The sequence below is a fragment of the Falco naumanni genome, chromosome 4, assembly GCF_017639655.2.
Source record: "Falco naumanni isolate bFalNau1 chromosome 4, bFalNau1.pat, whole genome shotgun sequence".
Taxonomy (NCBI): Eukaryota; Metazoa; Chordata; class Aves; order Falconiformes; family Falconidae; genus Falco; species Falco naumanni.
The window spans coordinates 5720089-5736052 of record NC_054057.1 but is presented as its reverse complement, the minus strand read 5'-3'; the positions used below and the strand labels follow the sequence as shown (position 1 = coordinate 5736052).

The 15964-nt window shown below is 36.3% G+C and overlaps 1 protein-coding gene across 6 annotated transcripts in view; it reads right to left on the bottom strand.

The window, feature by feature from the left end:
- NEK10 (NIMA related kinase 10) overlaps positions 1-15964 on the bottom strand; it is a 115910-nt gene that overhangs the window by 49321 nt on the left and 50625 nt on the right. For all 6 annotated transcript variants that reach the window (XR_005827290.1, XM_040589436.1, XM_040589433.1 and 3 more), the window contains 2 exons: positions 4106-4235; positions 3434-3504 (listed from right to left, as the gene is read on the bottom strand). Coding sequence is in view for 5 of the 6 variants with exons in the window: in XM_040589436.1 (XP_040445370.1) it covers positions 3434-3504; positions 4106-4235 (201 nt within the window). In the remaining variant the exon portion in view is untranslated. The remainder of the gene's footprint in view (positions 1-3433; positions 3505-4105; positions 4236-15964) is intronic.

Here is a 15964-nt window from a genome sequence, read left to right as displayed (position 1 = left end):
GGGAGCAGATGAGATGAGCCTGAGGGTGCTGATGCAACTGGTCAATGCCACTATCTGTCATGTCTGAAAGGATCAGAGGGAGGTTCCCCAAGACTGGAAAAAGTTGAATACCACATGCATATCCAAGAAGAGCAAGAGGGAGAATCTAGGAAGGCACTAGCCAGTCAGCTTCACCTCAGTCCCTGGGAAAATAATAGAGCAAATTCCCCTGGAAGTAATTTCTAAGCACACAAAGGACAAGAAGGCAACTGGGAACAGCCAGGATGGATTTACCAAACAGCAGTCATACCTGGCTAGCCTGATTGTTCTGTAAGAGATTACTGGCTCTGTGGACAAGAGGAGAGCAGTATATGCTGTGAGTAACGTTATTTTAGCAATCCCTTTGACACAGTGTCTCCCAGTACCCACAGGCCTAAAAGGTAGGAGATAATTGGCTCAACTTCCCATCTCAAAGAGATGTCATCAGCAGTACAAAGTCTAGCTGGTGGCTGAAAGTAGCACCTTCCAATGACTGATACTGTGCCAGTACTGTTTAATGTCTTTATTAATGACCTAGTTGATTGGATGACACGCATTCTCAAAAGGTTTGTGAACACCAGATTGCAGGGATCAGCTGATATGTGGGGTAGGGCTGGTGTTAGGACCTGGGCCACCTACACAGAGATCTGATTGTTATCTACATAATGTGAGGCTACAGAAAAGATGGAACCGGATCCTTCTCAGAGGTGCACAGCGATAGGGCAAGAGGCAATAGACACAAGTTAGAACACAGGAAAGTCTGATTAAATATAAGGATTATTACTATTATTACTATTCCTGCTACTACTACTTTTAATCACAAGGGCAGACTAGCACTAAAGAGGGCCCAGAGAAGTTGTTGGATTTCTGTCTTCAAGATCAGAACTCGGTTAGACAAGACCCTGAGCAGTGAGCAATGAGATGTAATTGTATCTGTTTTGAGCAGATGGACTAGCTGACCTCCAGGGATGCCTTCCAACCTAAATTACTTTACAGTTCTACGGTTCTTCTTTCAGGCACCCTAGGTAGCTCTTTAGTAACAGTAATAACATACTGTCACATCTATTTTTAAGTCCTCAGAATATTTTGCACATAATGTAGGACATAAAAGCTGATAGGGACAGTTCTGCATGTCCCATAAACTGTCTTAAATCTGTTAAGTCCAGTGAACCTGATCATTTACTTTGCCCTGCAGAGTACTATTGACCAGCTGAAGATTAACCCAAGGCTGCTCTTTAAAGAAAATGTCACAGAATGGTTTTATTATTTCTAAAACTGCAGCTTTCTAAATAAACATAACTGCATGTAAAGTAGCAGTTTTGAAAATATTTTATATTACTTGAACTTCTTGATTTTAATCTTTTTTGTTTAAATTTGCTCAAATCCTTTTATTTCTCCCATTAATTTTTATAACTTTGTTAATCTGTTTTATTCACAATTATATATTTCCTGTAAACACATGTAATTTTTTCCCCCTTAAGAAATGTTGATTTTTGCTTTTTAAGTTTTTATTTTAATCCACTGAAATTGGTCAAAATTTCCAAGAACAATGTGAGCTATAAAAGATTTCTGATAAGTCCTAAATCAATTTCCCATGCATCTAGAAATAAATGATTTATGACTAAACAACTCTTTGATGATTAAGATTCTAGATCTTTCTTCTATAGCTTAATCCATTTTATTAAAATCCATGTATTTTAGTAATAACAATACTGAATAATGATAATACTAATGCAAATTTACAGTTGCAAAATGAAGCTTTTAACGTTTTCTCTAATCATTATCAATAAATATTTTTTGTGTTTATCACATTCATCTTTGAATATGTGTTATACTTCAGTCACTTGGAAATAACTTCTTCAATTCTGTTAGTTTCCTCATCTATATTATAAGTAAAATCTCATTATTACTGTTTTTCTTTAATGTTCTTTTTCCTTTCTAAGTATCTCACAAAGCATAAGCAAAAACCCAAAAGTAGTATTTCATCTAAGGATTAACCCATAGTAAAAGAATGATTTTTAAAAAAACAATTTATGCTTCCAACTGCTATTAAAATAAGGATAAATTTTCTTATGTGATAGAAAAACTGGAAAACTTAATATTTTCATGCAAATACCTATTTAATGATCTAATCAAACCATTTAGCCTCCATAGCAGCCAGTCTCATGATAATATGGGACTTGCAATGAACCTGTTTAATTCAGCCACAAAACCTACACAACCACAGGTAACCCAATAGCTAGCCGTAGAAAAACCCTCAAAAACTTCCTATTACAGTTTCTCATCATTATCAGGAAGGAAAAGGACAAGACAGAGGGCCAGTGACCCAGATAACTTTATCTAAATCACCGAAAAAGATGTGTTTACAATTTTAAGAGAATGTAGTACATATCAACAGTGATCTGATGTGACTGGAAGATATTTTCTGGATGCATTTATTTGAGATTATTATTCTTAAATAGCAAGCAATTAATTAATAAAGCCAGTTATTCTAACTACAAATATATGTAAGTATTTAACATATTAAATTCATTTCAGGACCTCTTAAATGTTAATTTTATTAGCTTTTATCCTCTCCATTGTTGTCCTTCATCTTGAAGGTCTTTAAATAACAGAAACCTTTTTGTACAATAAAACACAGTATAAAGAAGTTACAGTCTTTGTACAGTAAAGTGCTTTTTAGATGGAATTCAACAGCTGAGTGAGAAAGAAAAGAGGGGTTTGTGCTAAGTGGAGTTTTTCTAAAATGGAAAAATCAAGGGAGCTAAATCTCATAGAAGTGCACCAATTTACTCTCTATAATTTGTCTTACACATTATCACCGGGAAGATGTAACCATAGCTAAGAGAAATATGTGATGAGCGAGTGGAACAAATAGAGGCTCATCTTTTCCTCCATTACTGTATTATTTCTGCTATCCTGTTAACATGATTAGAAGGTAGTGGGAAACATATTTCTATCAGTCAAATAAACACATAAAACTATGAATGGGATCACACAGTGATCTACAAATAATATGTTGCAAAATGGTTACTTCCTTGACCATAAACTGCACTTGAAAATTACTCAAAATGCTGTATTTTCATGAGGGGGAAAATTTATGTGTAGGCAATTAACTACAGCGCTGCTATTCTTAAACTTTGGTACTGATTATAAAGCCTATAATGGCTTGGACAAATGTGCTGAGTATAGTGGCATAAGTTTTCCAGTTGCATGTATACAATTATATTGCATATATCATTAGCAGGGTAAAGAGATACCTCTGTTTTATTTTAAATCAGAACATATTTAAAATTCAGAGACAAATACTGGCAGTTGCTAAAGTCAGCAAACTGTCAGATTACTACTGCTGGAAACATACAAAAAACCCCATCTTTTCAGCAGCTTGTCGAAATAAAACCAGATGAGTGATTACCTCTTAATAGTAAATGATACTTTTTCAGAGTATAGTCCTTCTGGCACAGGTTCATACGCAGCCCCTACTATCTGCAAAATAAATAATCTACAGTTAGCTGAAGAAAAATATTTCATTATTCATTTGAAGATCCCCTAGGATAAGTATTGTTCCTTGAAACAACCTGATGAGTATTACATCATCAGTTTTTAAGTTGCAAAACAACTTAGAACACATCTTCTAATGCAGAATATCACTTCTAATCAGGGATCTACATTAATGTACATAATCACTGTAGATCAAAGGGCTACAATACCTGGGTAAGGGAAACATTAAAAAACCCAACATCCAAACAATTATTTATTTTTATTTATGATCACATCCTAAGGTGTAATACGCTATGCTATAAAAAAATCCAATATTATAGTACTCCAAGAAATTTTGTATATCTAAAGGTCCTAACAAATAAAATGATAAAAATGTATTAGTCTGAGAGGTAATAATATATTAACACTTAGAAGCAATTTTTGTAATTACAGTGCCAAGGCAGCAATCCATACAACGATAAATGTGCTTATTCACACATCAGACCAGAGAGCACATTATGTTTCTATAACCTTAAAGAGAAATTCTCATGGATCTAGTGAACACATGCAGAAATAATTGGTAGGTTGATTTGGCAAATTCAGATACCTTAGCTGCCAAGGAGAGCATATTGGTGCTGTAAAACGGTGGGTTCAGAGTTGCCATCTGATAAAGGATGCATCCTGCAGCCCAGACATCAGCTTTCTCTCCATACGGCTCACTCTTTACAACTTCAGGGCTAAGTAAAAAGCAAATGCAACCCACAAGTGTTTAATTAATCCACCTAGAAGTAGGCTTGCTTTTTTTTTTTTGTTAAACCACCCAATATTTAGTTAGTCACTACAACGTATTTTCAGAGCACACACAATTACATTCAAAAGGTTGCAGTTACTTCCTTTACCACACAAATTCTTAAGTGGAAATACAATTAATAGCTTTTCCACTTCTACCACAGTTCTTCTCACAACACTGGAGGTTTATTTGTTCTTGTCCTTTCCACTAATTTCATGTTATAATGTCTTTGGACTTAATGGATACAAATTAACTACAGCGTTCAGAACTTGTTTACAATAATGGCATTTCAATAAAATCAACTAGAGAACAGATTATTTTATCGCACCCTCTAGTAACTCAGATACCAGAAAGAATTTAATAAGATTCCTATATTTAGAATGCTAATTGGTATGATTTTGCTATTAATGTGAGTAATCAAACTTTACTTATTGTATCATTTTTATCCTCTGAAAACTACTGTAATACATTCCCTATGAAGATGCCACATGGATACTCAACAGCCAGCCAATGACAATTAAAAAAAAAAAAAATCCATTGTAAAGATCCATTTAAAGCAAATGGAAGAAGGCAGTCATTTCAGTTTTGACTCAGCACAAAGCAGACTCCACTTCCTTCTGTTAATTTCCTCAGCACTTTTCATAAACCGGGATGATAATAATTTACTTTAGTAGGGATATTCTGATGCTGGAGTTCAAGTCTTAGCAGTAAGTAAAGGTCATATCACATAATGTGTTTTTTTTTACTTAGCATCTTCTCTCTGTAATTATTCAGAGATATAAAAAATACTTGACTCATCCATAAAATCAACTTGAAAACCCACCTGTTTTCCTTTCAGCTTAGAATTTGGAACCACTGTCTGAACTTCATGATTATACTACAGATGCCTTTGGTAAAATACCTTATTTTGGAACTGAGAGGCGCTGTATAAATTCAATTAATGATATAGTCTGGGTAAAGTATAGTGATAGAAAGTGTGCTGCTGATATGTACAAAGTGCAGAAAACAGATTTTTAAAATAAATGGGATGAGGTCCCTTAGACAAACTATTATGCGGAAGAGAAATTAAGTGATCTTAACAGAACAGAAAGTTAGAACAGATGTCATTGTGGGGAAGTGAGAGACAGAGACAGGTCACACATTTCTGGTAAAATTAATCAAGCAAGATACAGATTCCTAGGTGAAAACTAATGAGCAATTTTCCTTGAGTTTTGCTGCTGCCAGTACATACAACCATAGAGGGGAATACAGGATGTTGAACGTCATGTTAGAACAAAACACTATTTCTGTAATTAGACTGCCTTTATTACTCACTGTGACACTAACTCATCAGTGGACTTTGTGGAAATTTCATTTTTATGTATTAAATGTGTCTGTTAGAGCAAACACCAGTATTACAAATTACCATATAGATGGTGAGCTCAATAAGGCAAAGCCCCTGTCTTAGTATAAGTTCTAAGCATGCTCCTATTCAGAAAAACAAATCTGACTTGAATTTTACAATCTTTCATTCCAGTGATAAATTTCATGCATAAAGAGACATAAAGTTTTACAATATTATTTTGAAATAACTAAAGAATATTCAAATCCCATACTAAGATTATGCAAGCCAAAATCTGTATAAGTATGCAAAAAGTTGCATAGCAGTCACAGAAAGAATTAGCTGAATACAATCAGGAGAAAAGCAGAAGCAACCATGAGCTGGCCTGCAGAATCTTGTATTCATGAATAGCAGGGAAGAACCTAACTTGATGTCCAGAGCAAACAGCAGCCCATTAGGCTGATGAATAGGAAAAAATTATTTGTTACTACTATGATTTGGGAATCACAGGAAGAATACAGTGCTGACAGGATTGTAGTTTTAGCATGGTTTCACACAAATGCATAATAGCTGGAAGCTGATGAAAGACTTCATGTTCTAAACGCATATCTAATCCTTTAGTCAGAAGTGTCCAATATTTAGATCATTAGGATGCACAATACCTTCAATACTGTCTCATGCTTAAGAAGTACTTCAAACTACTGAAGTTATACTTATCTAAGATGACCATGAAAGTTTTATATAAAATCCTATACTTATTCGATGCTATGCTTGCATGGCTAATTAATTCTGTAATTTAGATTTTAAAATAGAATTTTCAAATATTATTTATTTACTTTTCAGAGATGTAGTAAAATCCCTCACCACGTTCTCCAGGCTTGCCTCACCATCTGCTAGTTAGAAATGTGGGTGGGGTACAGTACTTGTTGACTAGCAAAACAGTTCTGCAGCCGAGTTGCATCTTTTGGATCCCCACTGTTGAGGGATGCCAAGCAGAGAAAGTACCCAGTTCTGCTCCTGTACACTGCCACCCACAAACAGGAGGGTGGTGGGAGTACATATGGTTTGTCTAAGTGAGTTGACAACTGTGTATAAACTGTCACTGTCTGGTCAAGACCAGAAAGAATTACTAGAACCAGACTCTGCATTTTATTCCATAAAACCCCTATAAAATCAGTCTTAGCCACAAACACTGAAAACAAATTTTAAAACGTAGCATTGGTATCACCTTCTTTTGGTATATTCATAAAGGCAGGATTCTTCCTTTCTTAGATTAAGAGATCTCAATTGACTAAAATAGGACGGTGGCACTAATTGAATTTTTAGCAAACAGATGTCCACATCATAAAATGCATTCAGTGTCAAAATAAAATACATAAAGGGAGAAACTCTAAGAGCTGATAAATTGCATTTCCATTGCTCCAAGGGCTGATCATACTGCAGCAAAGCAGCAGTACTGATGCTATACTCTACGATATCCAGAGTCTTCGATATTAAAAGAGGCAGCAGATACTTATACAATTAGTCACTTAATTCTTGCAGCTAACATATTCAAGATAATCACCACAGTATTCCTCTAGGTCTACAAATCACTGCTTATTTCCAAATTACATATTCAAGCTGAAAAAAGCTTACTTCAGCAGCATTATGTTTACTACAGGAAAGTCCTTCACTAAACAAACAATCATAGCAAAAGCAAGGCTAAATTCTTCTAAATGGAAGACACATAAATGTATCCACAGAATAATACTCCAAATTCTCAGCATCCTCGAACAGTCAGTTTTATAAGTATTTCTCAGAAAGGTCACTCTTGCTCAACATATCAGTGTTGCCTTTATATTTAATAAGTCTTCCATGCCAACAGCCTTAACATGAGTCTTGAATTTAAGCCATTGCTTAATCCTAAGAGTTATCTGGAGTTTTTTCCTTCTGAACTACTTCTACAAAATTAATCAGGTATTTTAAATAAAGATAGCTTTCCATGCTATCCCACATTTTTAAGTAGGAATTTAAAAAGAGAAAAAAAGAAAAAGAAAATCAGATCTTGTCAATATCTGTGCTACTTGTAAAACACTGAACACGTTTCACCAAATCATCTCTACATTGTCTTGGAGATATTTTTGCAATCAAGCGTTAATTTATAATTTTGCTCACTTATGTTATTTTGTCATGTCGCTTATGAATACTTTTTACAGAAATTTACTGTCTCAGTCTGAATCTGCTAGCACACACTTATATGAAAGATTACTATCCTCGCTGGATTAGCTCATGTTCACAATAGTTATTAGTGGCTAGAAGTTCCAAAATGAAGGAAGAAGTCCTGAATTTGGAGGGGGAGGAAGGGAGGAGCTGAAAGAAAGACATTTTTCAAAACAGCGTTAATTTTCTAGATCTTCTAAAGCTTCTAAGAAGTATTGTCAATACTATCAGGCTGAATTTACATGGGATTTCCCAAGCTGCACAGAACTTCGGTAAATCACTCGTGAGTTGTCTTAGTACAGTGTTATCTGGTTAATCCACATGCTTCTGACAGGTCTAAGAACAAGGTTGTATATGTCACCTTACAGTATGAGGAGTATTGTCAAATGAGACATGAATTCAACTAGACAGTTACGTATTAATTAAAATAAGAGTGATTCTTCAAGACTAACTCCCAAAAGAGGTGATGGTTATAAACAAACAGTAAAATAATAAGAAGCATAAACTACTGCAGAAGATTTTAACTATAACAGAGTTATTGCTTTTAGTCTTTATCATTCCTCCAACTAATTATTTAAAGTTTGATGGAGATTTCTGCAGTTGGTGGTGGTTATACAAACACGCCTAGAAACCGTACCTAGTTCAGGACGCAACCCAAGCTGGAAATATTTGTAGGCTAGCAAAGTATCTAATATGCTTATCCCACTCTTCCTTCCCTTGGATATTGATTTCTTGCCACTGTTGGAGACAGGACAGTAGGAAAGTTTGCTATATACTGATAAACTTTTTTTATTATTATTTTTTGTGCCAAATACTAAAAGACTCTGTGCAGCTTCTATTAGCTTCAGGCATCTTTGTGAAGATACGTATAAAATAATATTTGCTGGCAATGGATAGCCTTTTTAGTTGCTGGCAGAACTTACACACACCAGAGGATGGGATTTACATCATCTCTCCACTGATGCCACTATATAGATACCACTGTATATACATTTATGTCAAACTATTCTCTTAAGAGAAGGTTGCTGGCTCATCAAAAGACTTTAACCTTTTGATATGTTCAGGATTATGCTGAAAGACTTCTGCTATATAAGGAACAAAATGTCTAAACTCCCAAATTACCAAACTCTGCTTTAGTGTTTAGCTCTGTGTTAAACAGATCTCTGCACAAAGTTTAGGTCAAGCTGACTCTCATGTCATCAGAACTGATGAATGAAAGGACTTCTAATCAAGGGAATCAACCTTGGGAAACAAAGAGCAGATAATTATATGAACACCATTATCTAAATTATGCAGAAAAAAGCCTCCAAGTGAGAAAGTTCCTGCCACAAGAGGAGGCAAGCTGGTAAGATGTTGCAACCCACAGAAAATTGGTTGAAAGTAGGACAAAGGTAATTGTGGCAGTGGGAGATTGTGACCTCTGACGCAAATAGCACCCACCACCACCACCTTCCTGATAGAGGGCAAACCCATGCTTGGGGGGTATGCATACTTAATAAAAACTTCAGTAGTGCTATCCGAGGGTGCACACTTGTTTGCATTAGAAGTGAGAAACTTGTAACCAGTCCTGTACGTGAATGAAAATGCAGATGTAATACACTACGAATGTGCAAGTATTCTGCTGTATACAATGTGTACCCTCGAGTAACTTGGTGAGCACACTCAGAGGAAACATTCCCCCATGCTCCCAGTGCTGTAATAAAGAATGCCTACCTTCTAAAACTTCAAATCGAGTCTTAGAGGGTTTTTCTCTGTGACCGATTTTACGGTATCATTTTCCAGCAACCCAAGTGGGACACTGCTATTGAGCATCAGTGGATCTGTGGGATCACAGGAATTCCAGCCAGCACAGAGGGATTCTCAGGGTAAGACCTCCAATCCCCAGACTGAAGGCTCCAAAGCAAAGTTCCCTGGAAAGATGTAAGGCATTCGTCCTGCTCTGGGATACCTGCCCAGAAGTCAAGGTCAAAGTCGTGCTGGGTTGGGTTATTGAGGGCTCTCCTGAAAACAATCTGTTTGGTAAAATTTCTGCTTGACATACTAGAGTAGATATGTATATTTCTGTCTGGTATAGAGTACTCTGAACATCTGAATATATTTATATACATGTATATTGTTATAAAATTTTAAGCATGCTAAAAGAAAATTGGCACTAGTCAGTCTAAAGCAGGTATTTTAAAGAAAACAAATAGGGGGTGATTCTGGGGAAAATGTAACTAAAAGCATCCTAATTAAATACTGTAATCAGTGGCGGCCATTGTATAAACTGGATGATGGGGGGAAATGGCCAATGAATGGCACTTTGAATTATAATATGTTACAGCTGATGTTGTTTTTAAGACAAGAAAAGAAATGGGATGAAGTTTTACATGCTGATATGTTTTTCACTTTAAAGAACCATTCTGAATGGCAAAAAGAGCGTGATATAAATTTACCTCCCAGTGATTCTTCAGGTCTTGGCTTTGGAAAAGGATAAGAACAGGTCTTTGAAAAGGTGCTGCTCTGCTTGTAATATAGGACAGAGACGTTTAAAATTATATGAACAAAAGGAGGAGGAGGATATTGAATCAGTGACTGCTCCTGAGAGACGTTTGAGACCTAGAGACAATGGGCCTGGGGAAGCAGGGGAAGCAGTATTCAGGGTAATCATCAGGAAAGCGGACTAGGACTGGGAGCAGAAGTTTTTAGCCCAACAGCAGGTTGGATGCAGGTCAAACAAGGGGAAGTTGTACATGCTCCCCTCCACCAGGTTGTGGGAAATGAAGGACGCATTGCAGCAAGGGTCCTGTTTTCAATAACAGACTTGAATAATTGGAAAGCAACCACTGGAAATTACAGGGATAATCCCAAGAAGGTCGGTAGTGCTTTTGAAATTATGGTTAAAACACAGGATCCAGACTGGAAAGATACAGAGGCAATAATGCAGGTTTTGTCTGACAGTACTGAGGAGGAGATGACTTGTCAAGCAGCTAGAATACATGTGGAAGCTCAGGTTAACGCAGGAACTTTACGAGGAACTGTGGAGCATCATTTCCCCTCCGTTGATCTGAACTGGGACAGGAATATTAACAGACCCAAGCAACTTTTGCCTCAGTATCAGGAATGGATTTTGTTAGGAATTAGAAATGCTATGCCTTAAAGCAATAAACATGTCTAAATTGTATGAGGTTAGGCAAGACAGAAAAGAGTCCTCCACAGATTTCCTGAACAGAATGAAGGAGGCAGCCTGCAAATATACAAATATTGATCCTGAATCAGAAGAGGGGCAAAATCAATTAGCTCCTCTATTTGTGGGGCAGTCCTCGGATTATATTAAAAGAAAATTACAAAAATTACAAGGAAATGATGCTCGAGATTGGGGAAAGTTGTTGGATGTTGCTGGGATTGCAGACAGAAATAGAGATAGTCAAAAGGAAAGAGTAAATAGTACATTGGTGGTGGTATTAGAGGAAAATACTAGGATCAGGGGAAGAGGCCAAGGATGGGGCGGACCCTCAAGAGGGGGTCCCTGGCCCAGGCCTTGGTTAGGCAATAATCAATGTGCATACTGCAAAAGGGATGGACACCGCAAACCAGTGTCCACTTAAGAACCAGACCTCCTCTGCACCCTTATCTGTTCCCGATAAGCAAGGAGTGAGGGCGGACCAGAGGAGCCTCTCCCAGCAGAACCTCTGCTTAAGGAGCAGCTGGGAAAAGAATTGCCACAATTCACTATAAAAATGAGACTGCTGTTCTTTGACCACGGATTTATCCAGCAGTGTCTTGAAAATCTTCAGAAGTAAAGACTGCACAGCCTCTCTGGGCAGCCTGTTCTACATTTGACTGTTACAGTGGCGAAAAAAAAATTGTCTTATTTCAAGTTAGAATCTCTCTTGTTTCAATTACTGTCTATATTCTTAGAAAAGGGCCAAGACCACCAATTTCAGTTCAAAGAATGAGAAAATCAAGGGTACGCTTCTGTTTGGACACCATTTCTAGGTTTCTATGAACCAGGTTGCCTCTTTTCCTTTTACTAAACTACTGCAGGGTAATCTGTGAGTGTTTGGAGACCAGTATGAAAAAACACAGATCTACTCTATCATCAGTCCTCTGAATCACAGAAAAAAGGAAGAAAAAAAGATAAGGCCGGGGGGAGAAGAAGCTGCTCACCATCAGCATCATCCCAAAGGAGTGAAAAAGAAAAACAGGAAAGCAGTTGCTCCTTGTCACAATTTTTCTCTGCATAGTTTGCTGTAAGCTACAGATACACATTCAGTATTATAGCTTTATAATTACCACTAAAGGCAAAGGAAGAAGAAACAGGAGCCACATAACTGACAGTTTGAATAAAGATATTCTGTGAACATTGCTGAAAGCTATTTGCATTTCTCAACTACAAGAAGAATTCAACATGAGCCTTTTGGGGATATTCTGTCTATCCCTTGAGTGATGAAGCTGGAAGAGGATTTTCAATCACTAGTTAAAAAATTTGCCTTCACAGTTTTCCATTTTGAAATGTATTGCCAAGTAATTCTAAAATAATTTATTACATTGTCTTTTAACTTGTATACATTTTTCTCATTACAAATTATGTTAAATATTTTTGTAAAGTATTATATATATAATTTCTTCTTCACAAAAGACACCTTTTTAGGCATCCTAAACCTCTGCTGATGCCTACAGAAAAATTCATCATCTCCACCATTTTTTAAAATGTATGGGAGTAGAGAAGAAATTTACTACCTTCAGTTTGCAGTTTTACAGTGTAATAAATCCTCTTGCCACCAGGTGGGGAATGTAATTTTAAAATGGGTGAAGTCAGCTAAGAGAGGTAACTTTCACATGTATAATTGCTCTCTCAGCAGTGTAATCTCAACAGTTTCATTTTCTAGTTCAAGCATTGCCTGTCTCTGCCCAGAAAACTCCCTCTCATATAATTTAGTCTATAGCGAGGCAAAACCAATATGAGATCAGTGACGGGCCACTAACAATTGTGGGATACAGCAAACTACATGATAATGCCTCCCTTCGGTTTTTATTAAAATTTAAAAAAAAAAAAATGCTGGTTTGATGTGGAAGGACACCTTTCACTGCAAACAGTAAGGTTGTGTAGTCTGTCTCTATCTGATCTGAAATATTAATGCACACTGAGAAATGTGTACAAACAAGATCCCAGTAATAGACCGCTGTAGCTCTCAGCTACATTGTACATTGCTGTTGATTATCAATTTAGAGAAATCACTGACTTTCTGCTTTCTTTCAGCACATATGCAGTGTGTCTCTGGCTAAAACAAAGGAGATGTTTTATACTCCACCTTTTGGGGTTTTTATTTTACAGTTTTGAAAATAAAGATATAGGCATTCAGTTAGCATTCAACAACTGATCTGTACTTCTTTGAATTTACAAACCTTTAAGTTTTTATATGTGATAACATTATACATTATTGCTTAGAGACAGCAAATGTATTAACTTTGAAAAATAATTTATGGCCTCTAGCAGTGTAATAAGTGTTCTAGAACACAAGAAAAACTGCCAGCAACTCACTTCTAATTCACCCATGTCACATATTAATACAAAGCAAATGACATTTTTTTTTTAGTTTACTCTATTGTTCTGTACTCCTATTGCTTTGTTAAACAAAACCAAACAAACTAGTATCTTCTTCATACTTAAATCATTAAATATCCAAGGCAGAAGCATGTTCAGAGCACAAAGTCCTCTTCCCAAATCTATATGTGCAAGGAGTCACTCATACCTACTTTTTTCCCCAGCAAAACTTAGAGCACATATGAAACTGTGAAGACCAAAACAGCCTCACATGTGGTAAAGTGTTTAGGCTGTATATTTGAAAAATATTGTAAGTCAAGATGTTGTTTTGCTCCTGCTCCTCCCAGTCACTCTTTACCACTGTCTGCTCTGCTATGCCAGCACAAGTAACTCTACAGCTGCATTATGCATCAAACTAAAGATCTGATAACACCTGAAAAATAACCTAAATAATTTTTCAGCCAGGTCAGTTCTCTAATCTAGCTCATCATCGTATGTTTAAGTAAATGCTTGTGTTGTCCCGGGAGTGGTATGGCTGTTTGGGGAGGGTTTTTTCACAGTTGGGTATTTTTTCCTTCAATCATTTGGAGTTTATATCACACTCCTAAAACCAACTGGTACTGGCAGAAATCTGGGAGGCTTTTTCTAGGGAAGAGAGATACTAAATGCAACTGCTAAGAGGCCAGCTTTAGAAATATAAAAGCAGCTTCCACTGAAACACAACTTTCAGTTTTACTCTTAGTTCACAACGCTCAACTAAAACTTTTTTTTTTTACCTTTGCTAAGTGAAAAAAAAATTAGTCACTCAAAATATAACTAAACCAGGAAAATGTGTAACAAACTTCACATTTCAGTTCCTCTTTTTGAGCATAAAGCCTATATAAAAAGCTGCTGAAAAGAGCAGAAGAATTTTATTGTGAGGACTTTTGCATTCATACTCAGAAGCAGAAGACCAGCGAGGTACATTCAAGTACTACATGTTCTCCCATCTTTAAACCGCACTTTTTCTGTAAGTGTATATCTCTGGCATCATATATTTATGTGACAGACTTTTCTCTTTTTTTGTGGCATTTTCACTGCTTTTACATGTATGAATCTTTAGTGCTAGTGAAAACAAGTTCGTTCTGAATGTCACGGAGCAGTAGCAAAAAAGCACCTCATTGCATAAGAGTCTAGCTTTACACCTGAAGGATGCATTTCACAGATGTTCACTACATATGCTGCCCAAGAGACATCCATATCTAAATGTTCTCATCTTCAATACACTGAAAACAATGTCCTCCAAAAATTCCCAGATATGGCAATTGCCTACTTGCTGGGGCACCACTGGGCAATTTCAGTGTCTTCTGCTTAAGTATCAGTGGCAGCAAGCAGAACAGAAAAGCTGCCAAGAATTCTTGTAATGTAAGAGGGTCATATGTACTTGAAAGCATGGAAGAAATCGATACAACTTTGTTCAAATATAGTTATGCTAGAAACAGTGTTCCTAGCTGGACAAACCAATATATGCTTGATTTGACATTGTGGAACAACGAATTACATGGGGAAACAAAAGTATGACAGTATCTGCCTTATGCTATATAAACTGAACTAACTTCTCTACAAGTATGAACATTCTCACTGATTTTTACATATGTATGTGGTCCATGTCTATGCATGCCCATATATATATATATATATGTGCATACATATGTACATACTACTACTCAAAGATACATTTTGGGTCTCTAGAATTTTCCAGCCAGATCGGTACTCTGAACATTTCATTTCAGAAATTCAGCAATTTTGGAGCACTTACAGTGTACAGTACTATTAACTTATGTTGGCAACAAAAACTGGGAGAACGTTCAACATAATGCAAGGGCCAAGGTTATCAATATTTAAGTATCTTTTACAAGCAGACCACAAGTATTGGAGTTTCATGGCCTTCTGTCTGCATTTATCCCAAACTGAAGGTTTTCTATAAATTTTTTTAGAAGTATCTATTTGCAACGTTTTTTCCCCTCATCAGATACAATGTGTAGGCATATTAGAAAAATATCCCATAAAGATCCAATTTAGTTTGAATTTGGCCTTCTTGTCTATGTGCTGTATCTGTTGATCTGGAAAAAACTTGCTGGGAGTCAGTGTGTAAAACTACTACATGTTTCTAGGCCTCCTAGTTTAAAAGTTTAAAAACTTGTTTCCAGGACAATTTAAAAAGCCTTGCAGGCTCTATTAGAAAGGTGATGTTTCTAGCAAGCTGCTTCTTCCTTCAGTTTCTTATTATTACTGAAGAATGTAATGAAGTGTCACTTTTCACACTGTAATGAAAATAAACTCAAAATGTGCATATCCATTTCAACCTTCTTATGCTTCTGAATTTTCAAGATTATCGTATGCATCTCTGAGTAAATTATAAGGACAAATCAAAGTATCATTAATATGTAGTTTAGTGTTCCATACATACAGAGCCCCTGGGAGGCTTAAAACAGAAAAAGACACAACAAGGAACAAAGTCTAAAACAACAGGAGGAAGTGTAAGCCAGATTCTGAAATTTACAAAGTAAGAATTCCCTTCAATGTGATTTTTTATTTATACTATTAAAGGCAAGCATCACTGCATGGTCTACACATCTGATGTTCTTAT